Genomic DNA, 25,270 nt, shown 5'->3' with positions numbered 1-25,270 from the left:
TTCCAACTTGCTGGAGGCATGGTACCCACTGTGGGTCACGCCGTAGACCTGGGTTCGATTCCTCACGTGGGTTCAATGTATGGAGCCCATTTCTGGTGTCTCCGTAAATAATCCAGGCTGGACCAGATAATCCAGTGATCCGATAATCCAAATCTTCAAACATTGTACTCATTGTGGGTCACACCGTAGACCCGTGTTCGATTCCTCACATGGGTTCAATCTATGAAGCCCATCTCTTGTGTCTTAGTAAATAATCCAGTCTGGACCAGATAATCCACTGATCCGATAATCCAGAAACGGACTTCACACATTTAACCAATTGTGTGTCACGTCGAAGACCTGGGTTCGATTCCTCACATGGGTACAATGTATGAGGCCCATTTCTGGTGTCTCCGTAAATAATCCAATCTAGACCAGATAATCCAGTGATCAATATCATGAGTATCAAACTGGGATGCGATGACATGTTTGTCAATCAGGTCAACGAACCTGACCACCCAGTCCCGTTTGTCGCCTTTTACGACAAGCATTGGTTCACAATGCGAGGTAGTGTAACGAGAAGAAGCTTGACACCTTACTTAAGTGAAGCAGTCGAAAAGATACCTTACAAATCAGATGCCATAAGTTAATTCTATGACAAACTGTACCCAGACTACATGTAGCCCTTTTCAACGTACCCGACTTTTTACAAATATAACCTCTTCTTTGGGTGCAGACGGTGTCATGCCAACGACCAGTGTTGGACAGCACGGCGGCACAGTCCTCGTTGTTGGCGTAGTCGTTAGGTTCCCCTGCAACGACGGACGCAGGGGACAGTGAGTGAGTTTAGTCTTACGCCGCCTTTAGCAATATTGTAGCAATATGACGGCAGGGATCAGAAACGGACTTCACAAATTGTACCCATTGCGGGTCACGCCGAAGACCCGGGTTTGATTCCTCACATGGGTACAATATATGAACCCCATTTCTGGTGTCTCCATGATATTGCTGGAATATTACTAAAACGGCGGACAAGCTATTTCAGACTTCGGTAGAGTTTGAACAACTGGTATACAACATTCAGCTACATGTATTTGCAACAACAAAAATACACGAACGCACTCAAACACAGACGGACACAAACACAAAATACACATCTATGTATAGGTTTGTGAGCTCTCCCTTTCTAAGCGCTAATTTCATAGTTTACCCTCTATTCATTTTCTCTTTTGTATTCAGATTCCTAATTTATATCCTCACGGATATTTAGTAACGAATGTGAACCACTTTTGTTAATTACTATTTGGACAGATAAACATTGCTTTCCCACCCAAAGGGATTGCGCAGCCCGTGGAATAGCAACGCTTTGCGACCGCGTGTCATTCAAGGGTTGCCTAGAGCTTCGCTCATTCTTTTCACGACGCACTTACAAGCTCGCACGCACATGCACACCCACATATATACCTGCATTCCAGTTGAAATAGCCAAACGCTTTGTTGTCTGCCCATCTCCAGCCGCCTTCGTAGCCAAGGTCATTGGCTCCAATCCAGTAATCTGCAGACAGCTTTCCTCTGATTCTTCCTAAAGAGGAACAACACAACAGCACTTTTGAACACTGTTACGAGAGTGTATTTTCTGTATATTTTGTTATTAATTCAGTAATAATTATTATTTGGTCACAACATTTAGTGCTTTGAATAATAATTATGATGGGTCACATTTCGTTTTAATAGATAGTCAACACTTTTAGGATTCTGGTTTTCCGGAATTTATCTGCTCCCAGTTTTCTATGTGTTTACTTCCGGGAGACTTACTCGAGGGCATTCTACAGTGTTGACGATTTTCGTAAGTGCCCGAACTTTCGGGAAATGACTTAGTATATATAAAAAAGCTGTGTTGAGGGCGACACTCATTCATATTTGCTGGAGTTGCATCGCCAACAATCATCAACGCCTTATCTACATCATTCGCTGTCAGACCGATCGCTGTGTTTACATTCTGCATAGTTGATTCTCTCTCGCACTAACACTTTGGTGAGTTTGCTATATGGTATTTTGTGACCCATTGACTTAGATTTTGTCTCTCTTGAATTGTATTTGTAATCAGCATTGTGACTATTGACTTGTGACCTTGTATACCTTGCTCTCGTTGCATAATAATACATAATTTGAACGTTTATGACTTGTCTTTGTTCTGTTTTGCTGGTTCACAGGGGGATTTCTTACATAGTTTGTCACGGAAAATTATTAACCGTAACAACACCGTGAAGCAAACCAGAGGACAAGTGTATACAAAAACAAAATGTCGCCATAGTTAAGTCTTACAAACCTTACAAATCGTATCTTACACCAAATTCCCGCATGTGTCACTCTGCAGAAACACAGTTAAAGTGTGACGCGATCGCACCTATTGTTTCTATGTTCCAGCACTTAATTTCTCTCTCTCGTAGGAGTAATTTGATCGGACAAATTCTTCAGCGTCGTGCTATTCAGAACTAGAAAGTGAATGACTCAGATGCATATATCACAATAAACGCGACAAAATACTGGAAAATCAAGGACTTCCTTACCTGTAATAAAGGCGGACTCCTCGCTTGACTCGATGCTAGCCAAGCGTCCACCATGTGCCTTGCACGTGGTGTCGGCGTCATACCATGTGAGTTGTTGATCACTGAACTGATAGCAGTAAGGCGTGGTGGGGTCAGATTCCCAGAAGGCACCGCACTTTGTTGTCCATGGTTCTGGTGACATATCAGTTATTAGAGTTAAGTTCTTAAACTATCAGACAAAACTACCACACAATAACAGTCGCAGAAATTCTGCAACCACAACGGTGATACACGCAGAAAATACATCGACAAACAAATCCTTAATTGTTTCACTGTTAGCCACTAGCGTGTATATTTTCTTTGGCCCACCATCAAACAAGCTTATACATTTTCTTTAGCCCACCATCAAACAAGCTTATATATTTTCTTTGGCCCACCATCAAACAAGTTTATATATTTTATTTGGCCCACCACGAAACATGTTTGTGTATTTTCTTTGGGCCATCATCAAACATGCTTAAATATTTTCTTTGGCCCACCATAAAATATGTTTGTATATTTTATTTGGCCCAGCATTATATATATAGGAAGCGAACCCGAGTCTTTGGCGTGACAAGCGAACTTCCCAACCACAGGCGTATCGCATTACATCTGACAATCATAACATCGCCTCCAAAGGTATGTCAGTTATAGCATGACATGCCAGCTTTATATCGGAGAAAAGCCGGAAGTGACCTGGGACCTCACCCACTTAGATAACACTTTCCTGTAACTAATCCAAAGGGATAATGGCGCCACTCTGTTCTATATGCTGATAGAACAAGGGTCTCAACCAAGGTGAATATGGGCTTCCAAACCACCGCCATGGGACTGTGGCACATCTACAAGTATGTTTGCGGTTTGTCTGTAACGCCAAAATATCAAAGCTACATGACTGCGCAGTTCAATGTTAAGACCACAAACACTGATCCACGCAAATCGGATACCAAGGGGGAAAGTCTCTCTATTCGATCCCGTTTCGGTTGTTTGGAACATGGTTTGGTAGAGGTTCCCCCTGTCAGTTTTACGACATGCATGAACTGCCGAAGACCAACCTAACTCAGATATTCACGGTGGTTGCCTCTTACAACAAGCAAAGAAGGCAGATGACCAAATAAAACCTTCCTCTTCATGGCGATTGCCTCTTACGCATGGGCTCCTGATGACAAAATTACCATTATTTACATGCAGGCCAAAAACACTAGTTTAAAGTTAGAACCAATCCATTGATAGATTACTTACTTGGCGTTGTCGGAGGTGGAGAAACGTAGGCATTAACTGGAAAAAATATATATATAACAAATAAGTCACATATCAGATTTGTGAAATAATGATGATCATCAGCAAAACATAATTTTGGCACGAAGGAGGAAATGTCAACGTAGATACCAGCAAATGACATATACATGTATTGGAATCGCCCACTTTCAACTATGGCGTACAGACGGGCGCTGCAGGTAACATCACAAAGACATACCTGCTTTAATTTGACATGTAAAGTTGAACCTGGCGCTACAGGTATAATCACAATACACACCTGCTTTAATCTGATAGGCATAATCAAAATACACACCTGCTTTAATCTGATATATAAAGTTGAACCTGGCGCTACAGGTATAATCAAAATACACATCTGCTTTAATCTGACGAGGTATAAACATAACACACACCTGCTTTAGCCTGATAAATAAAGTTGAACTTGGCGTTACATGCATAATCATAATACACACCTACTTTAGCCTGACATAAAGCTAAACCTGGCGCTACAGGTATACTCATAATACACACCTGCTTTGATCTGACATATAAAGTTGAACCTGGCACTATAAGTATAATCATAATGCACACCTGCTTTAGCCTGACATATGAAGTTGAACTTTGCATCGCAGGTAAAGTCATGCCAAAGACCATTCTGTTCCGGTGTCTTGGTAGCGTACATGACGACACAGTTCTCGTTTCCATTCTGCTTGTTGTCTGGCTGACCCTTTATCCACTGTGTGTATGTAGCCTGAAGCACAAACACGTAAAGCAATGGAAAACCGAACTCAATTTTCTGGATGCGTCGTTTAACCAAGGATGGGGGTGGGGGCGCTTCTGGATTAGAAACAAGTAATACAATATAATAATAATTGTAATGGACTAGACAATCCTGTGATAGACAGTATGAGCATTTACGCAGTTGGGTCACGATGACATGTGTCAACCAATTCAGCGAGCCTGACCACCGATCCCGTTAGTTGCCTCTCAAGTTACTTAAGGTCAATCCTAACCCGGATCTTCACAGGTATTTGATGGCAGATGGTTTAGTGTAACGTTTGGGTTCAAACGGGTAAATTTAATGGGAAGGGTGACATCAACTGTCCAACTTCGGTTGTGTGAGGGCGGTGGAGTAGTCAGATGGTTGAAGTGTCCTCTCGCCACGCTGAAGACCCGGGTTCGATTTCCAACGTATGAACAATATCTGAAGCCCCTTTCTCGTGTTCTACGCCGTAATATTGATGAAATGTTGCAAAAACACAAAAACGCCGCGTGTGTATTTGAGTAAGTATCGAAGATTGTAGGCTGTTCGTTTCAAATATGTATAGAATCCTAGAAGGGACATTGCCGCGTTGTCGCCCTCTCAAACACTCTCACAAAAAGGTAAAATAAACCAAGGAGCAATATTTTGGCCATTTGACGCATTGTCGCATTTTGAAAAATATCTTTCTGTTCATCCAGAGGGTGACAACGCGACATAGCGAACATTTCCTAGGTCAAAATTAAGCCCTTAAATTCGCGACAATGTCCCTTCTAGGATTCCATAGATATGCGCTACGTGGGAGCAAGTGTAAGTACAGAGTGTAGGATAGAGCAGGTGGATCTATGTTAGTATTACGTTGGTGGTTTCACCGGGCCATGTCCATGTTCCTTCATGTGTCTGATCGTTAAGTCCGATCCAGTAGTCTCCATGATGCTGAACTTTACCTGAAAAGTATATAGAGAAATAAGGTTGTAAACCACAATGATATATCACCGGTGACGCGCATTATTGACCTAATTTTGCTTGACGTTTTACACCGCGCTCATCAATATTCCAGCTATGTGTTGACCTGTCAACCGGCCTAAAAATACTGACCTGCAAAAGAAACGCAACTCTGGCTTTTTGTCAAATCTTCAAATAAAAGACCTAAACAGGAACGCTTATTTCTTCATTGTTCTGAAAATTGCTGTTGTTCAGTATATATTTGCTTTGCGCTGTCGTATCAACTGACTTGAATCTACTCGCATTGGTGGACCTAAGCAATGACGTGGACATAGGCGCACTGATGACGTATGAAGTGACGGGGACACATGCGTACTGATGGCGTATTAAGTGACGTGGACAAAGGCGTACTGATGATGTATGAAGTGACTTCAATACGGACGGATTGTTGAGCTATGAAATGACATTTACACAGGCGTAATAGTGACGTATGAACCGACATGGAGATAAGCGTGCTGGTTCCGTATTTACTATATTGAACACAGACGAACTGGAGACGTGTTTACTGCACTGGAGACAGGCGAACTGGAGACGCATTTACTGCCTTGGAGACAGACAGATACAAAGGAAAACAAGCACGCAGGGACACATTCCATTTGGGTGTCACAAACTGGCATTTTGACGAGTTGGCAGTTGATCTGACCAAATTGTATTGGTGACAAACACTGACACACAGACAACCCGTACTGGTGACAAACACTAACAAACAAACTGTACTGATGACAAACACTGAAACACAAACAACCTGTACTGGTGACAAACACTGACATACAGGTAACCCTTACTGGTGACAAACAGTGAAACACAGACAACCCGTACTGGTCACAAACACAGAAACATAGAAAAACCCGTACTGGTGACACACATTGACACACACACAATCCCTACTGGTGACAAAACCCGAAACACAGACAGCCCGTACTGGTGACAAACATTGACCCACAAACAGCCAGTACTGGTGACAAACATTGACCCACAAACAGCTCGTACTGGTGACAAACATTGACCCACAAACAGCCAGTACTGGTGACAAACATTGACCCACAAACAGCCCGTACTGGTGACAAACATTGACCCACAAACAGCCAGTACTGGTGACAAACACTGGCACACAAACAAGCTGTACTGGTGACAAACATTGAGACACAGACAAACCGTACTGGAGATAAACCCTTGGGTGTTCGCGTCAGGGATCTTGACGAGCTGGCAGTTGCTCTGTCCAGATTTGCTGATACACCATTCTGATGCTTGAGTGTATGTCTTATCCTCTTCGTTGAAAAAGTAGCAATACTGGCGATAGTTCACCCAGCCCTTGGGGCAGCTGAACGAATCTGCAGGTAAAACGTTACTGCTATTGAAAATATATCATTGTACTGAAAGAAATCATTGTTCTGAAAGAAATCGTCTATTTCTTGGCATATTATTATTTGGTATATTTAAATACTAATGTCCGGATGAATGAGGATTTGGGTTTACAAGAATTTATTATGCTGTATTTAGTGAGTGAGTGAGTTAAATTTTACGCCACACCCATCAATATTCCAGCTACATGGCGGCGGTCTGTAAATAACTGAGCAGGCTATCCAGTAATCAACGGCGTGACCATCGATCTACGCAACTGGGATACAATGACATGAACCATTTGGTCCACAAAATATATAAAACACGTCCATGGCGGGACTAGATAACTGTCCTGGACCGACAACAAATGATTATCGGAGATATTATCTCTCATTTGGCACTCCCCAGTTATGGATCTCTGCCATCTGAACTGAACACGAAATCCAAAGACCTTTTCAAGTCATTCCTTGAAAAAATCCAACTCTACTGCTAGACTTTCAGGATCGTGTACAGGTAGTTGGTTTTAACATTGCCATAGCGCCAGTGAGCACATGTTGATGGTTTGGGAGCGTAATAAAGTTAAGTAATCATAAACATCAGTACTCACTTGGCGGATGGGTAATTTGCTTCACTTGTTTATTTGTTGGTATCTGACAGATGAATGATCTTACGTGAGCACAGTCCGGCGACACGTGCCATTTTCCATTTCTGTCGCCTGTGACGATAACATGTAGCGATGAAACAAGACAATAAGTAAGTGAGTGATTTGGTTTTATGCTGCACTCAACAAATTTTACACCTATACCTCGGTCTGTAAATACTCGAGTCTGGGCCAGACAATGAAATTATCAACAGCATAAGCATCGACCCAATGTAGCTACGATGGCTTGTGTCAACCAAGTCAGCGAGCCGGACCATCCCATCCCGTTGGTCGCCTCTTACGACAAGCATGGGTTACTGAATATCAGTTGTAACCCGGGTCTTTACACAATAAACAAAGGGTTAATATCAGATTTCGTTAGTATCATTATATAGGATTTATCAAATGTTTAGCACAGGATATAAAACATGTACATTAAGATTAATATGAATTATGTTACACGTAAGATTACATTGTAATGCTTGTTAAAACTGGGCCATTGAGTAAGTTACGATTTATAGACGGTATTTCAGCAATATCGTAACTAAAGCAGGTTATATATTCATTACACACAGACCTAGATAACGCGGTAACATTTTCGTGTAAAAAGAAAGCGGGCTGATGAAACCCAAAAAGTATGCTTGTCCAGTGTTTGAAAGAAAACTACATACCAAGCAGACACCATGTTACACTGTATTTTTGGAGGTCCAGGTCCAGATTAAACTCATTGTTGTGACAAACAGATCGACGTAAATTTGAATCATGCCATATCAACCCATACTAAAGTGAAACTACGGGACAGCATGAAATCTACTTGCCACGGGAATACGGACAGGCGTATATTTAGAACCCCGCAGCATCTCCTAGTTATTCTTAGGCTAAATAAAAAAAGTGAAATGTTTCTCGGGCATCGGCGCTTCACTATTTTATGCAATTTTATTGCTATTTAAAAAAATGACTTGGCCACGTCCAGATCATACATTTGTCCACTATAAGAATGAATGTCTGTAAGAACGAGTGTGACTGAATGTACAACTCATTAACTCGTGCTAAAGTTCCCAAGCTGTATTTTTGAGAGAAAAAAACATAAAAAGGTGTTGCTCCCTAGTCACTTTTTTTCTATGACAAATTAAAAATAAAGTGCTGTCGCACTCATCCCTTTTGACAAAAATGTGCCCGGGAGACAATTATTGTTATACTATTTTTATGGAACCTTACTTGTGACGATGTAACCACAGTCTTGTTGCCCTTTCTTGTTGGAAGGCTTGGCACTGTTCCAGTTCTTGAAGGAACTCGTACCTATTACCGCTCCATTCGAGAAGGTCCAAGGTCCAGCATCTTTATTGTTATCTGGAAGAGTGAGTGAGTGACCTGACGCAGCCATGGCAACATGAAGTGACACATAAATTTCAGTTACTGCAAACTCCATCACAGTTGAATTTGAATGAATGACTTGCGTTCCTCGTGCCACTTCTTTCAAATAAGGGGCAATGGGGTGGCCTACTGCTTGACAAGTATTAGATGAGCCAGCGCAGTGAACGCATTTGTGACAAGCAGGCGGAGCAAGTAATCTGGACGAACAAACTTGGTTGCTACAGGCAGACTGTCGATTAAGCACGTGCAATACATGCTGACCGTGTTGTGAAATGAATATCGCTACTGTTTACCACGTGTCTCGTACAGCGATTTAGTTCAGCAAAACACCATCACGACACGATTCGCAAGGAAACTTTTCAATATTCAAATGGAATGTTCGGGAGGACGTTCCCATATATGCAAATTGGAGTCATTGGAGTCAGGTCGTGGCTCATCTAATACTTGTCAAGCAGTAGTAGTTAAGCGTCCGCTCGTTACACCGAAGGCCCGGGTTCGTTTCTCTACATGTGCAGCGAATTTATGGCGTCCCCGGTCTTCATATTGGTGGAATATTGCTAAAAGCGGCGTAAAACTAAACTCACTCACTCACTACATCCCTTACCAGTCAAACCAATCCACAACTCTGTTACTCCCACTGCGTTTTGGGTTGAAAGATACTGGTTAATGAAGGCCTGAATATTTTTGCTGAAATGATAATGTTGCGATAATGTCAGTTGGAATCGCGTTATTGATATTTAACGAGACAACGGGATTGCAAACCGAGGATCTCCACAACACAATCGTTAAATATCATCAATAACCTTTCAGTGTACAACTGACCGATTTCAAACAAAATGCACACAAATGAAATGTAAACAATGTAAAATATTCCAAATTCCTTGTGGCTAAACACATGAGACCAGTTGCAGGGAAGCATTACGTCTGTAAGGAGGCCAGGTTTCCTCCAAGTCCCTTGCAGTAGTTGAGGGCTGCCGGCCAGGACAGAGAGTAGTGGGGATTGAACAGGTAGCATTCTTGACCATATTCTAACCAGCCGTCCGCACATGTACCTGTAAGATGTAATAGCGATGACTTGTTGAGGTGTTTATAATTGGTGAAAAAATCAAAGCAGCACGCGCTCACACGACAAATAAATAAATAAATAAACAAACAAACAGTAGTTGTATTTAGTCTTGGAACTACAGAAGGTAGCGCAAACATGGAGCGTAAACCAACATCCACTCGGTCACTCATGCATGCATATGTTCAGGTGTGACCCGTGAAGGTCCGGGGTAGAATACGCCTTCAGTAACCCATGCTTGCCATAAAAGGTGACTATGCTTGTCGTAAGAGGCGACTAACGGGGTCGGATGGTCAGGCTCACTGACTTGGTTGACACGTCATCGGTTCCCAATTGCTCAGATCGATGCTCATGTTGTTGATCACTGGATTGTCTGGTCCAGATTCGATTGTTTACAGACCGCCGCAATATAACTGGAATATTGCTGAGTGTGGCGTAAAACTAAACTAACTCACTCACTCACTCACTCACTCACTCACTCACCTTCCGGTCTAACACAGTAGTATTTATTCCGGGTGCTGCATGAGGTGGCCACCCATGTCGTAGGTAGGGCGTTGTTGGAAAGTTCGACGCATGTATTGTTCGCACTGGAAGCAGAAAATTATGCGGGATACCAGGTAAATGTTCTTTAAATGTTTCCAGTATGCTAATGTGACAGTCATGTATATTCATTCTAACCTAAATGAGTTCAGTTTCATGACCTTCACTCACTTCCTGTTTTAATTATTGGTCTTTGTTCCGTTTAATGAACACATTCTGGATACATTTTTAGTTTACAATTTTATATGAGTCGACTATTCAAACCCGTCTCCATACTGGGTAATTGTTTGAATACTATGGGATCCTACAATGAACATTGACGCGTTGTCCCAGCAACAAATTTCTGCATTTGGTAAACTTGAAACGTCTTAATTGTATTTGGAAGGCGACAACGCGACAATGTCCCGTTTGGGATTCCATACAAATGCCTTCGTGCTTTGGGCAATGTATTATGACAATATCTTAAAACCATTCTTGTTTAAACACAAAACCTTCAAAACACGAATTTCTGATGGAATGATAATTATGACAGCCAATTCTGATAAACCAATAATTCGAGTTACTTGAATGTGGCTGGCGGTTGAGAGGGTCTCCAGTACAAGTTACCACCCGGTGACGTCCCATCTTGCCACGTCCAGGTGTAGCTGTTGCCCTAAACAGAGACATTAATTATTAGGGTGTATGTAAGGGTGAGTGAGGTGGGTCTTGTGCAGGGAGCGGTGGGTTAGCTTAATGGGTTCGTTCGTCACGTTGAAGATCCGAGTTCGATTCCGAACCTATTTTAGATTCACAGATTCCAGTAGAAGTTCAGCAAACATGAACTCAAGCTAGGTCCCAACATATTGCTAAGTGCGGTGTAAAACTAAATTCTGGCGTGAGCAGCAGTCAGAAATCAACAGATTTTGCTGCCAACGGTCAATCCCCGTTATGGTGCACTATTTTTATGGGACTTTCCCTGATCATGAGTGTCCAACGTATGCCAGGGTTACTTTAAGCTTTGGGAATATACCCGTCGAGATACAGTGAGTGAGTTTTGCCGCCTTGAGCAACGTCCACGTATCTGACATGAACACATAACGTGATGCAAGTTTAAGACGTGGGCGAAACTTGCAATGACGGTTTTGTTGCGGATGACAAAACTCCAAAACAGACCAAAGTTGCTTGACATAGCTTGCTCTCCCAGCGATGGCGTTATGACGCCATGACGTTGTCGTTATAACCTTGTGACGTACATTGTGTTACTTAGTTACGTTCAGTGACACAATACCAACTCAGTTTTAGCGTACCTTAGCAACCGATCTCAGCCCTGTCCATAGGTTGCTATGAGCTTGTCGAGCGAAGTCAGCATTGAAAGTCTGTGTTGTTAGATCATTTATTATCGGTAAGGTAGCGCCGTAATGATTGCACGAAGAGCTGCAACATAAAAACATTAAAACCAGTGCAACGAATTAAGTTAGATTACAAGACAGGATAAAACAACTAAAAATATGCTTTTAGACTGTTAGCATGAATCAATTAAAACACGTAGTTGTAACGAATATAAGCAAAACAACTTATGACAGTTCCAACGTTTAAATAACACACTTCTACAGACTTTAAAAACGATTTAGCATAAAACAATCTGGCCTGTTAACATTGGAACAAGGGATAAATCAAACTGTGCATGCCAGTGAGATGAGGTAGGCTTAAGTGATGTAAGGAGGGGGTGGGGTGGGTGAGGTGAAGTAAGGAGGGTGTGAGGTAGGGTGAGGTGAGAGTGATTTGATGGGATTGGGGTGAGTGTTCCACAAAGGACCCGGGCTTAATGCCCCACACAAGTACCCAGTGAAGCTCCTAATGTTATCAGTCTTAATATTGTTGCAATATAGCTAAAGATCTCCATAAAATAACATCAATCGCTGTCTTGCCGACATGTGACCACCGAATGTGCGATAGTTCACCTTGCGTCGTTCCATGTGCGCGCTGAGTTGAAATATTTGTAGCACTTGGTATTGTAGTTTACCCAGCCGTGGTCATTATCACACTTTATGGGCAATCCTGTGGACGTATGAAACGATATAGATAATACATCCATGTTTGACGTGTGAGTGAGTGAGTATAGTTTTACGCCGCACTCAGCAATATTCCAGCTATATGGCGGCGGTCTGTATATAATCGAGTCTGGATCAGACAATCCAGTGATCAACAACATGAGCATCGATCTGAGCAATTGGGAACCGATGACATGTCTCATCCAAGCCAGAGAACCTGACCACCCGACCCCGTTAGTCGCCTCTTACGACAAGCATAGTCACCTTTTACGGCAAGCATGGGTTGCTGAAGGCCTATTCTATGTCCATGTTTGATGGTACTAACGATGATAACAAGAAATGTTAGCCGATGGTGATATAGTTCACAATTCATCAGGTAGGTTTGGAGTTTCAGCGCTTGTGATGACATTTAATATCTTTCTTGGTACTACATGCATTGTCAGAAGATTTCATTTGTACAGCCTGCACGAGAACGTATACATGTCAGAGGAAGTACTTATAGTAACACACGAAAACACACGCAAAGGCACGTAAAAGTACAATGTGATATATTTGATATATAGTGGGAACAAAAAGAGACTGCAGGCAAGAAATAAAAATCGATTTGGAAAGTTTAAGTGCAACGACTTACGACTGCCCAGTGTTATGATGCTATTTTAGCAATATTCCAACAATATCACGGCGGACACTAGAGGACACTAGACATGGGCTTCAAATGGGGAATCGAACCCTGTTTCGTAACATCTGTATCATAGCCATTAAACATGTCTCTCTTCTTATGATCTCAATATCTGCCCTTTGACATTTATATGAAAACCTGTAATTGGTGTTATATTTTCAAATTTAGAAAGAAATTATGTTTGGCTCATAGTTTGGTTCGGATTTAAGAAAACCTGTAATAATCCGTGGATTCATTTATTCATTTCTAATATTCCCGCAGTCTCAAATTACCCATCCTTGACTTTCCACCCTTGATTGACAACGCTACTGGGTCTAACGCACGAAACAGAATGCGAGTTAAAACATTCCTTGATAATGCTGAATTGGCGATTTCAACAACACGATGACCAGTGAATGAGGTCGGCTTTACAAGAAATTCAGTGTTGAAAAACTGTCTGACAAGCAGAAGAAAGTCCTGATGTACTACCTCTTTGACGTTGACAAATGGATTGGTAGGCATCCCGGGTACATGAGCCAACCTCCATCTGGTAATTGTGAATATCGACACACGACTTTGACAAATCCTTTGTGTTTGTGGCACTGGACCACTGCCTGAAAGGAAAAAATTGAAAAATATTAAGTTAACAGTCTCCTTGTCCGCTGTTCTGAAATCTAAGGTGTGAAGGTCAGGAGCACTGCGGCTTTCTAGGCACGAATGAGTGAGTTGGGTTCTACGCCGCCTTTGGCAATATCACAGTACACAAGGGATGGGATTCACACATTGTACCTATGTGGGCAGTCGAACCCGGGTCCATCTGTAGCATCTGTATAGTGGGTGAGTATAGGTTTTAGCTTTTAGCAATATTTCACTGATATCACGGAGAGGACATTAGACATGGGTTTCACATGTCATACCCGTGTGGGGAATTGAAGCCGGGTCTTCGGCGAGACGAACGAACGCATTAACCACTAAGCTACCCCACCGTCCCAGCATTTATCTATGCGGAGTACTGAAGAAATATTTGATCTATGACATTAAACTTGAGCTTCATTGTGTTTTCACAAACGTTTTCATTTTCATCTGAACGCCGTAATCAACAGTCGTAATTCATGTTCATCAAAAGGATTTTCAAGTCCATCGAGGACCTGACTGTAGTTGTCTTTTCCTATCGTTTCGCTGTTGCATTCTTTCATCATTAATATCCCATATAGTAAGACAATAGCCACAGTACGCGGTGTACGTCTTTATAAATACGCCGTGTAATGTCTCTATAAATACGTCGTGGAATGTACGTACACCGTGTAATGTCTCTATAAATATGTGATGAAATGTAAATACGCCGTGTAACGTCTCTATAAATATGTCATGGAATGTAAATACGCCGTGTTACGTCTCTATAAATACGTCGTGGAATGTAAATACGCCGTGTAACGTCTTTATAAATACGTCGTGGAATGTAAGTACGCCGTGTAACGTCTCTATAAATATGTCGTGGATGTAAGTACGCCGTGTTACGTCTCTATAAATACGTCGTGGAATGTAAATACGCCGTGTAACGTCTCTATAAATACGTCATGGAATGTAAGTACGCCGTGTAACGTCTCTATAAATATGTCGTGGAATGTAAATACGCCGTGTAATGTCTCTATAAATACGTCGTTGAATGTAAGTACGCCGTGTAACGTCTCTATAAGTATGTCGTGAAATGTAAGTACGCCGTGTAACGTCTCTGTAAATATGTCGTGAAATGTAAGTACGCCGTGTAACGTCTCTATAAATATGTCATGGAATGTAAATACGCCGTGTAACGTCTCTATAAATACGTCGTAAAATGTAAGTATTCCGTGTAACGTCTCTATAAATACGTCGTGGAATGTAAGTACGCCGTGTAATGTCTCTATGAATATGTAATGGAATGCAAATACGCCGTGTAACGTCTCTATAAATATGTCGTGTAACGTCTTTATAAGTATGTGGAGGAATGTAAATACGTCATGTATCATCTTTAGAAGTACGTCGTGTAGTATCTCTATCAGTACGTCGTGTAACGTCTCTATAAATATGTCGGGGAATGTAAGTACGTCGCGTAACGTCTCTGTAACTACGTCGTGTACCGTTTTTATACGTACGTCGCGTAACGACTTTATAAGTATGTCATGGAATGTCTTGATAAGTGCGTCGTTTAACGTCTCTGTAAGTACGTCGTGTGACGTTTTATACGTACGTCATGTAACGTCTCTGTAAGGACGTCGTGTAAAGTTTGTATACGTACGTCTTGGAATGTCTTTATAAGTACGTCGTACATCTTTACACTTACATTGCGAAACGTCTCTATACGCACGTTGTACAACGTATTTTTATCAACATGCTCTTATGTCTTTATTTGATTTCACTGGGGATGATACTTACAAGAGACCCATATTTGCGTTGCTGCCATCAGCCCAAGACCACGTGTTAGTATTTCCTTTTCTTTTCAGTCCTATCCACCAGTGGGTGTAGTGGCCGTGAGACTTGACAGTCAACGTGTGCAACGTACTGTTCAAAAAGCTCTGTTTGGAATTAAATTAACAGTTAATCACGTATTTTTTGCACCATCAGATTTCATGACTTCCGGTACGATGAAATGCTTTCCTCAGTGGTAGACGGGAATAAACAGAATGAGTGAATTTATTTTAACTCCGCTATGAACAAAAATATATTTTACGGATTAAAATAACATTCAGGTCAGAACCTAGTGCTCGTCTTCACGCAACCCAGTGAGCGTAAGTGACTGAGTTGTGTTTTAGGCCACTTCCAGCAATAACGCGTCGGAAGACACTAGAAATGATCTTCCCACCACGAAACCTGGTGTTCGGCGTGACGAGCGAACACTTTAACCACTGAGCTATCCCATCGCACCTCATGCTGCCCAGACGTAGAAAAGGGTACTCTCTTAATGTCAGACACCCCTGACCTCTGACCCAACACCACAGCATGGCGAATAAAAAAAAGTATTGTATTTTGCCAATTTTGTATTTAGGCATCCACTAACAAAGTGTTAAATTCATCACATTCCATATATTTAGATTTTGATGCAAAAATCACACATTGAGGGTTGGGAAGTGACTGGTCCGAGTCAAAGAAAGCTCTTTGTCATCCACGCAAAACATGCATGCAGTAGGATTTCTTGTCTTGACTTCGCTGCTGAGGTGGGCACGCCACATACTCATGATAGTGGGTTCGAATCCAGGTCCCCCAGGCTGGTGTTTATGGGTTTGTCAGATCCACAGGCGTTATCGTGTTTTCACCAAACTGCCTCACACATAAGATCAGCATGATTTAAGGTTTTTCCCAACGTGAACCTAGCACACCGTCATTCCGGCATTTCCTCCCCGATACAGAGAGTGAATTTAGTTTTACGCCGGAATCAGCAGTATTCCAGCTGTATGACGGCGATCTGTAAAAAGATCAAGTCTTCACCAGACAATCCAGTGATCAACAGCATGATGATCAATCTGTGCAAGTGGGAACCGATGACATATGTCAACCAAGTCAGCGAGTCTGACCACCCGATCCCGCTAGTCGCCTCTTACGACAAGCATGGGTTATTGAAGACCAATATTCAAAACCGGACAAAGCCATTTGCGTGACTATATGCCAGAACAGCGCTAAAAAGAACTCTTACCCATTGCGCCTTGCTGGTGATTTTCACAAGGTCTCCTCCGAGAGCCTGGCATCTCAGTCTGGCGTTCTCCCATAAGCGAGTAGCGGTGTTCTGTGAGAAGTGGTAGCACCACTGGCCATTCGTGTACCAGCCATACATGCAGTTCTGACTGTGAACTATAGAACAAAACAGATCAGTTTAACGCCGTACGCAGCAATGTAAATAATGTAGTCTGGACGAGACAATCTAGTGATGAACATCATGAGCATGAATGGGTTCCGATAACATGTAACAACCATCAACAGCATGAGCATCGATCTACGCAATGATGACACGTGTCAGAGAGTCTGACCACCTGATCCCGTTAGTCGCCTCTTACAGCAAGCATGGGTTCCTGAAGACCGATTCTTACACGGATCTTCAGGGGTCTTTTAGTTGTCCAGCATGTAGCATTCAAGATCCAGGCGGATGTATCTTTGTCAGATTTGGTTTAGGGAACGAGCCTCAGCACATACACTTTATCTTCTCCAGGTTCAATATGTTTTTTAACCTTAACTGATCTGGCATGTCCAGGAACGTATTTCTTCTTCACATGAAAAAAACACTTTTTCTGATTTTGGTGAACAGATTAATTGTACAAATCACATTGTTCTTTAAGTTAGTTGTATTAACAACGAGTACAGACTTGACCTGTAGAACTCATCTTATTTAATATTTCTGTTTGACATGGCAATGGAGGTCAAGATCTGATCCGGGCTGACATGGCCTTCAGGAACCCATGCATGTAAGAGGCGACTAACGGTATCGGTTGGTCAGGCTCGCTGACTTGGTTGACACATGTCATGGTATCCCAATACCGTAGATCGATGCTGATGAAAAACAAAACAAAACAAAACAAACAAATCCTGTTTTTTCAAAATAGGGGTCTTTTGACGAACGCTATACACACTACTAGGCTAAAACACTGGAATATTAACTTCATATTTCATATTTAGCCGCGGTGGTTTATGATTTGTATTTAAACTATTTATTTTTTTGCATATGGAACTATTCCTGAGCGATAATTACTTAATCCACACAAACTGTCCCTAATTCACATTGTTCATGCTTAGGTACATTAACTTCCCTGACTTCCCATGAAGATCCGGGTTAGAATTGATCTTCATTAACCCATGCTTGTCGTACGAGTCGAATAACGGGATCGGGTGGTCAGGCTAGTTGACTTGATTGACACATATCATCGGTTCACAATTACACAGATCGATGCTGTTGATGGATTGTCTGGTCCAGACTCGATTATTTACAGACCGATGCCATATAGCTGGGATATCGCTGTGTGCGACTTTAAAGAACCAACCAACCAACCCCTGAACATATTCTGTGTATATGTTTATCTTATCAGAATGAAAACTGATTGGAATTTTTTTGGCATCTAGTAGTTCCATTTGGTCGTATCACCACCTCGCACGCAGTCCACTTTCTCACATGTACACGTACACAGCAGCGATAGCTCTGTCAGGTCGTCAGTGAAACTGACCTTGTCAGTTTCAGTTCTGTTTTGGTGTGAGTTAGAAAAACCAAACCGAGAAATGAAAAAGCACTATACCACTTACTATTTTGTGTTTCAGTTTCATTGAAAATATCCTGAGTTAGCGATTTTCGAACATTGAATTGCGCTGAGTCAGCCGTCAGAGAATACGTGTTTATGGGTTTTCTAAAACTGATAATCCAAACATATAAAATCTGCTGCGCAAAACGTTCAAACTTTGGGACTAAACTGTGACACAAAAAAATGTCAAATCACCAGCGTTGTCACCATTTCTTGACTTCGTTTTAGCTACTATCAGACATATCTAATGTCGGGCAGTTTATCTCAGAATCGCTGTGAACTGTGATAACTGATACACAATACATTTCTGATATGATTAGTACATGTATTCTGAAATGGTGAGGGGCGGTGGGGCAGCCTTGCGGTTAAACTTCTCTCGTCACGTTGAAGACACGTTCCTGGTACTCTTTCTATCCATCCCCCTGACAACCCCCCAAACAACCCCCAACCCCCAACCTCCAACCCAACTCCACCCCACCGTGATATTGCTGGGATATTGCTAAAAGCCGCTTAAAACCGTGATCTCTCACTCACTCTGAAATGGCGACTGTACACAAGACTGGTATTCCCTACAAAAACCTCTTGTATTAACACATAGACACACCAGTCTGTAATACAGAAGGTGAATTCGTGTCCTCTGAGCTTGCACCTTGTGGATGGACACAGCCCTTTACAAATACTCATTCATATTATTTGCATAAACAACATAAAATTTTTACAAAACAATGAACTTCCTAGTTATGACTGAGTGAGAGAGGAGTGTTTAAAGTTGATATAGACTGTGTTTCAGCTACACCTTGGCTCAACATTAACAGAAGTAATGCTGGTCTCAGACATTTACCATTTTAGTGAATACCGGAATGTACTGGTTTGGTGCTGAACCCACGTTTCACGTTTTGGACGTACTCTTCACGGCGAAATGAAGCTTACTAGATGGTGTTGGCACTGAGTTTAGTTGGTTATGGAAATAGGGCCCTTATTCTCGAAACGTTCGTAGCCCCAGGAATTCTTAACTTTGATCGTAGCCAATGTGTTAAGAATGGGCTTAAGAAGTTCGTAGGGCTACGAACGTTTCGAGAATAGCTAGCCAGATTCAGAATCTGGCATATGGTATTAACTTTGATATCGAATGTTGGCAAAATGGCTAAAAGCGATGATATAATATTCCACTTTTTTCTAGAAACTTGATATAACAAACTTTAACCCTTGAACGAGATGACGGCTAGGAACGCGCGCACGCTCTTCTGTCTTTACTAAAGAATAATTAATGCAGACATGTTTTAGGTCTTCATTTACATTAAGACATGACTTGGCAATAGCAGATTTACAAGTGCTTCAAGGGAAAGGTTATGATATTTAGAAATACATGTCTAAAAACTTTAAATAACATTGTTTGTTGCTGAGCGGCGTCCTCGGCAATGCTCTGGTTATATGACTGCGGTTTGTACATAATCGAATCTCGATCAAACAACCCAGTGATTGACATCGTGAATATCGATTTATTGAGAAGCGACATCAACCAAGTCAGCGAGTAAGCTGGCCTTACAAATGTTATTAAAATATTAATCAATCAATTTTTAATTTATTTTAGTGTCACTGAGACATTCGTGTGACCACTGTCCGAATAAAGCTGTACCACTGACAAACACAGTGTGTAATCCTACTCTGGGTTTGAATAAAACCCGTGAAGATCCCGTTTAGACTTGAGTAACCCATGCTTGTCATAACAGGCGCCTAACGGGATAGGGTGGTCATCCGGGCTGACCTGGTATGGCGTTAAAATAAACTGACACACTTCAGCATAAGCTGGTCACCATGCCGGGCGCGTTTGCCCACGTGGTTAAAATGCGAGAATCGGAGATTGCAAGATTACGAGATTGCAAAAGGCCTTTTTAAGACTTGCGCAACCCAAATCACCATCGCTGAATGAATGAATGAATGAATGTCAACACAGACCTTAAATCATTATCTCGAGCGGCTATATTCTTTGGGTTTTGTTGTTTAAAGTCGCAGTATTCCAACTTAATGCCGACGGTCTGATTAAAAAGGACCAGACAATCCAGTGATTGAGCATTATCTACGTAAATGAGATACTGTTGCATACCCGAAGGAACACAGTGAATCTAACCACTTGATACCGCTTGTCGCCTTTTTCTGACAAGGTGAGTTGCTGAAGACGAGTGAGTGAGTATGGTTTTACGCCGCTTTAGTAATATTCCAGCAATATCACGGCGGGGGGCACTAAAACAGATCTCAAACGCGAGACACAGCATGACACAAGAAGGCTTAACCCTGAGACTACTCATCTACCCCTATGGGTTGCTCAAGACCATTTCTGCCCCAAATCTTCAGGTGCTGAAACTGGTAACTGAGAGGGTTAGGCGGCTGACTTTGTGGGCTGGCGATAGGGTGCCTGACTCTGAGGGTGTGCGTTCGACTCAGCTGAAAAAATTCTAACATTTGTACTTTTCTAAGAAAGTGTAATCCCAAATTTAATATATGTTGATATTATTTAGACGATACAGCTTTTGCACCCCCACCCACCCCCCCCCCCCCCCCCCCCCCCCCCCATGTATAAAAGTAAAGGTGGGGAACCACTGTTTGTGTTGCATGCTGTGCTACGGATTTCTACAACCGGCGGTGTAAAACCATACTCACTCACTCTGACATATGTCTTACCTTGCACTAATATCATTAACACAACAACAACACCGAAAGTCACCCGACTCGAAGCCATGTCGCATCCGACTTCAAAGTGACGCCGTGTGTGTATATATCCAACTGTTGACACAACAGTATACAGATGCTCTTAAATATCCTTGGACCTTGAGCGAATTGATAATAGACCCGGGAAAGGTATCCATGCAGACTCCTTACACCCTCCCCGTACCATAATACTACGTTACGTAGAGACGCAATGTGCGGAGTTGTTCATACGCCTGTCATGTTCGGGATATCTCGAAACCACTCAGCATTTGAAACACTCGAGATTCGTTATCACAGAAGGTTTCATTTTGAGATTCATCTTGTTTGTATTTTGAAATGGCAATGCCAATAATGCCAACATAGTAGGTTTGACACTGTACACTCCCTGGGAACTTGTGAATTGGTCTTCCGTAACCCATGCTTGTCGTGAGAGATGACTAACGCGATCGGGTGGTCAGACTTAGTTGACACCTCATCATATTGCAGTTGCGTAGATCGATGCTCATGCTGTTGGTCACTGGATTGGCTGGTCCAGATTCGATTGTTTACAGGCCGCCGTTATATAGTTGGAATATTGCTGACTGTGGCGTTAAATAATTCACTCTCCTTCCTCCGCCGTCATCATTGTCGTCGCCGCCGTCATCATCATCATCACCATCATCATCTTCGCCATCTTCTTCATCATTAACATCATCGTCTTCATTTATACTTTCTCTATCGCTCTCTTAACATGTACGTGATCTATGCATGGTTTAATAACAACATTACATTTGTGATATGTCTACAGGTAGATTAGATAAATACTGTGAATTAGAGTCGTGAGAACTGTAACATGAAGCGGACGGAGCTGAAGTAAATCTAAGGGAGATAAACAGCAGATACATCCAAGCCTATACAATACCGCCCAGGACTCAGTTTCACACAGCACTCGTAAGCCTAAGATCTCGTAACGTTCCTCGTAGCATTGGTACCTCCTGTGTTACAGTATAGGAGGTAGGGAGGTTACGATGAAACTTACGACATCTTAAGATCACGAGAACTTCGTGAAAGGGGCAAAACTGTCGTAAGTTTAAGATCTCGTATCTTTTCTGGTAGTATTCGTACCTCTAATGGTACAGTGTAAGAAGTGGGAATGCTATGACGAAGGTTACGAGATCTTAAGCTTTCGAGATTTTTGTGAAACGGGGCCCCGCCCAATCCCCACCCCCAGTAATATTCCCACCATATGGCGGCGCACTGTACATGATCGACTCTGGACCATGCCATCCTGGGACGTTTTCACTGTTAACGTCTGTTGTACACATCCCAGCCTATGTCTCTCAATTGTAAACGCTGTTGTGTGATGAAGTGTGTAATTATGGGGAGGGAGCATTTCTAAATTGGATACCTTGTGCCCTATCCCATTCTTAATGAACAGAATATGACTAAGCAACAACAACAACAAAATGAAAACAAAAAGAAAGAAAAAAAAGAGAAACAAAAACAAACAAAAGAACCCCCAAAAACTAAGCAAAACAAACACATGTCTCCTCTTGGTCCTGGATCTGTCATCGTACCGAGTATACATATGACATTGCAGAGCTATGCTGTACTTTAACAACTGATTACTGTTAGAGACTGGCGGTGCAAGGACTCAAGGTCAACGACTGCTATCTGATCTGAAGTAGTATATGGGATGTGCGCATTGACACTGTTCGTGTAGGTGTGCCAGAACTAATCAATTAAAAATATTGATTTTAATAACAGTTCCACTTTTAAATGAAGACTTATTTTGTGAACAGTCATTGTTTGTTAATAACGTTCATATGACAGTAGACGATAATCCCTGGTTTTATTGGACAGAGTGTTAGGTCTTCATTTTTAATATTTGCTTATAATCGGAATAAGTATTGCCCAATAAAGTGTATTGCAGCAAACTGCGATTGAGGTACCCGTATTAGGATACGTATCACGTATGTTGCGATATGTTTGACAGTATATGACACTTTTTACATATCGATCCTATGTTCTACGTTACAAGTCCCTAAACATACATGTTATTGCTCTGATAACAGCAATTTCAAAATTAAGTTGCATAGTCATGGATTTTATTATTTACACAGTTTATCGCATTACAGTATGCCCCTTTTTAACTGAATAACTAAAAAGAATTTGTTTTGTGTTAAAATAAAGTGTGTAGATTTTAATTTAAATCATAAAGAAAACTTCATATTATGTTCTGTACCCAATATACCAGTTCTCAGAAAAATGATTGCAATACGTATCGTTTGAAAAGCGAATTTCGATGTACTGGTATACCGGTAATACCGTGCAGTCCTACTCCAGGGACTAAACTTCATAAATACAAAGATCAATTTATCAATTGCTTGTTCATCGTTACCACTTTTACTCGGGTTGTATTAAATTAATAAACAGACAGACAGACAGACAAACAAATAAATAAATAAATAAATAAATAAATAAATAAATAAATAAATAAATAAATAAATAAATAAATAAATAAATAAATAAATAAATAAATAAATAAATAAATAAATAAATAAATAAATAAATAAATAATATCGAGTCGAGTTCCAGAGTCAGTAAGAGACTCTACATGCTGCATCCTACATCAAAATGCGCCCAATATTTTTATCACAATCGTACTCCTTACTGACTCTTGTTAAACTGCTGTCCAAACTGATAATGACTTCTATACCGTCATTTGGGTCTACATTGCCACCAGTTTTGATAATAATCTATATTTGCATAACATCCACATTGTATAGCTGTAACAAATGCAGCTATAGGTGCATGAGATTAGATAATTCAGGCTGACGAATTACATTCCGCACGTGTCACGGCAACAATAGGTGAAGTGTGCATTGGCCACCTGATGTTTTAGTCTTGGGGTCGTTTTAGAGGGGAATAACATAGACGCAAATAAAATCATTAGGAATCGGGGTTGAGATTGGGTGGGCGGTGGGGGTTGGGGGGTCAAGGAGCCAAGGATGCAGAAAGAAGTAATATAATCGGAGTAATATGGCATGTGACATCCTCGTGTAGCGTTTTGTCCACACGCGAAAAACTTGGGCTCGATACTTCATATGGGATCAATACGACTTGATCACTAGTCTCGAGATCAGGGATCGAATTGATATCCTCAGCTTCATTCGGAAAAGATCGTAAATGGCATGAGAATGGTGTCATCAGTGATATATTCGATGAATACCGTTAAGAATGTGATCAAAAGTAGCGTTTGTTATATTGGGGATCACACTTTCTCAGTAAAGTACATACTTGATTCTAAAGGTGTTTTGAGTGCCATCCGGGATTCGAACCCAAACTCAGTCGACTCAGGCATCGATAATCGCCAGCACACAATACTCAGCAACCGCCGCTTCCTTGGAAAACATTCGAGATACTAAATTGCTGTTGTTATTTTGCAATAGCAATACTAACAGTTTGGCAAATTCGATCATGTAACGTAAGAATAGTACTTTACATTTCGGGTACATTGAAAATATTAGAATTCCCCAAATAGTCCATTCTAAAAAGCGGCGTAAAAGCATACTCGCTCACTCAACTTGATAATATTTATTTATATTTGTATTTGCTTGTATTTACTGAATCATATTCAGTGGACGTTTGGGGGCGTTTGTTCGCATTATATGTATATCTGGTTTATCTTCCGCTGCAGTAATGACCTGTTATCATTTTATGACAACTGCTAGAGATGTGTAAAGCTTGTTGATATGGATAGGTTGGGCTATCATGCACTGACCACAACGATGGCGCGTGATATCGAGTGCAGGACACAATGGATGTTGGACAAATGACACTGATTAGCGACGCCATTGTCACAGGTGCTATCAGACTCTGATTAAGAAGAGAAAAAGCAACAATTGGATTCAATGTTAAGCAATCTGGAGAAATATCACGGCTGCTACCAGACGTGGGGTTTACACGCTACAGCAATAAGTGGAACAGAACCCGGGTGTATTGTGTAACAAGCCAACGTTTTAACCTCTGAGCTGCCTCAATGGGAGCTGAATGAAAGTAATAATGAACGTTGTACAGACTACACTCTTTACAG

The 25,270-nt window shown here is 41.5% G+C and overlaps 1 protein-coding gene across 1 annotated transcript in view; it reads right to left on the bottom strand.

The window, feature by feature from the left end:
- Positions 1 to 21,269, bottom strand: part of LOC137298962 (macrophage mannose receptor 1-like) — a 46,720-nt gene extending 25,451 nt beyond the window's left edge. The window contains exons 1-19 of the mRNA XM_067831390.1: positions 21,169 to 21,269; positions 16,902 to 17,056; positions 15,647 to 15,786; positions 13,724 to 13,848; positions 12,487 to 12,583; positions 11,833 to 11,959; positions 11,110 to 11,198; positions 10,490 to 10,593; positions 9,866 to 9,995; positions 9,548 to 9,630; positions 8,788 to 8,919; positions 7,537 to 7,644; positions 6,749 to 6,919; positions 5,442 to 5,530; positions 4,415 to 4,574; positions 3,809 to 3,844; positions 2,549 to 2,719; positions 1,444 to 1,560; positions 678 to 791 (exon numbers count right to left, since the gene is read on the bottom strand). Coding sequence (XP_067687491.1) covers positions 678 to 791; positions 1,444 to 1,560; positions 2,549 to 2,719; positions 3,809 to 3,844; positions 4,415 to 4,574; positions 5,442 to 5,530; positions 6,749 to 6,919; positions 7,537 to 7,644; positions 8,788 to 8,919; positions 9,548 to 9,630; positions 9,866 to 9,995; positions 10,490 to 10,593; positions 11,110 to 11,198; positions 11,833 to 11,959; positions 12,487 to 12,583; positions 13,724 to 13,848; positions 15,647 to 15,786; positions 16,902 to 17,056; positions 21,169 to 21,226 — 2,206 coding nt within the window. The 5' untranslated portion in view covers positions 21,227 to 21,269. The remainder of the gene's footprint in view (positions 1 to 677; positions 792 to 1,443; positions 1,561 to 2,548; positions 2,720 to 3,808; positions 3,845 to 4,414; positions 4,575 to 5,441; positions 5,531 to 6,748; positions 6,920 to 7,536; positions 7,645 to 8,787; positions 8,920 to 9,547; positions 9,631 to 9,865; positions 9,996 to 10,489; positions 10,594 to 11,109; positions 11,199 to 11,832; positions 11,960 to 12,486; positions 12,584 to 13,723; positions 13,849 to 15,646; positions 15,787 to 16,901; positions 17,057 to 21,168) is intronic.
- Positions 21,270 to 25,270: the final 4,001 nt, after the last annotated feature.

Source organism: Haliotis asinina, chromosome 10 (assembly GCF_037392515.1).
Source record: "Haliotis asinina isolate JCU_RB_2024 chromosome 10, JCU_Hal_asi_v2, whole genome shotgun sequence".
NCBI lineage: Eukaryota > Metazoa > Mollusca > Gastropoda > Lepetellida > Haliotidae > Haliotis > Haliotis asinina.
Note: the sequence above shows the minus strand (reverse complement) of the source record. Positions and strands in the feature narration are given on the sequence as shown.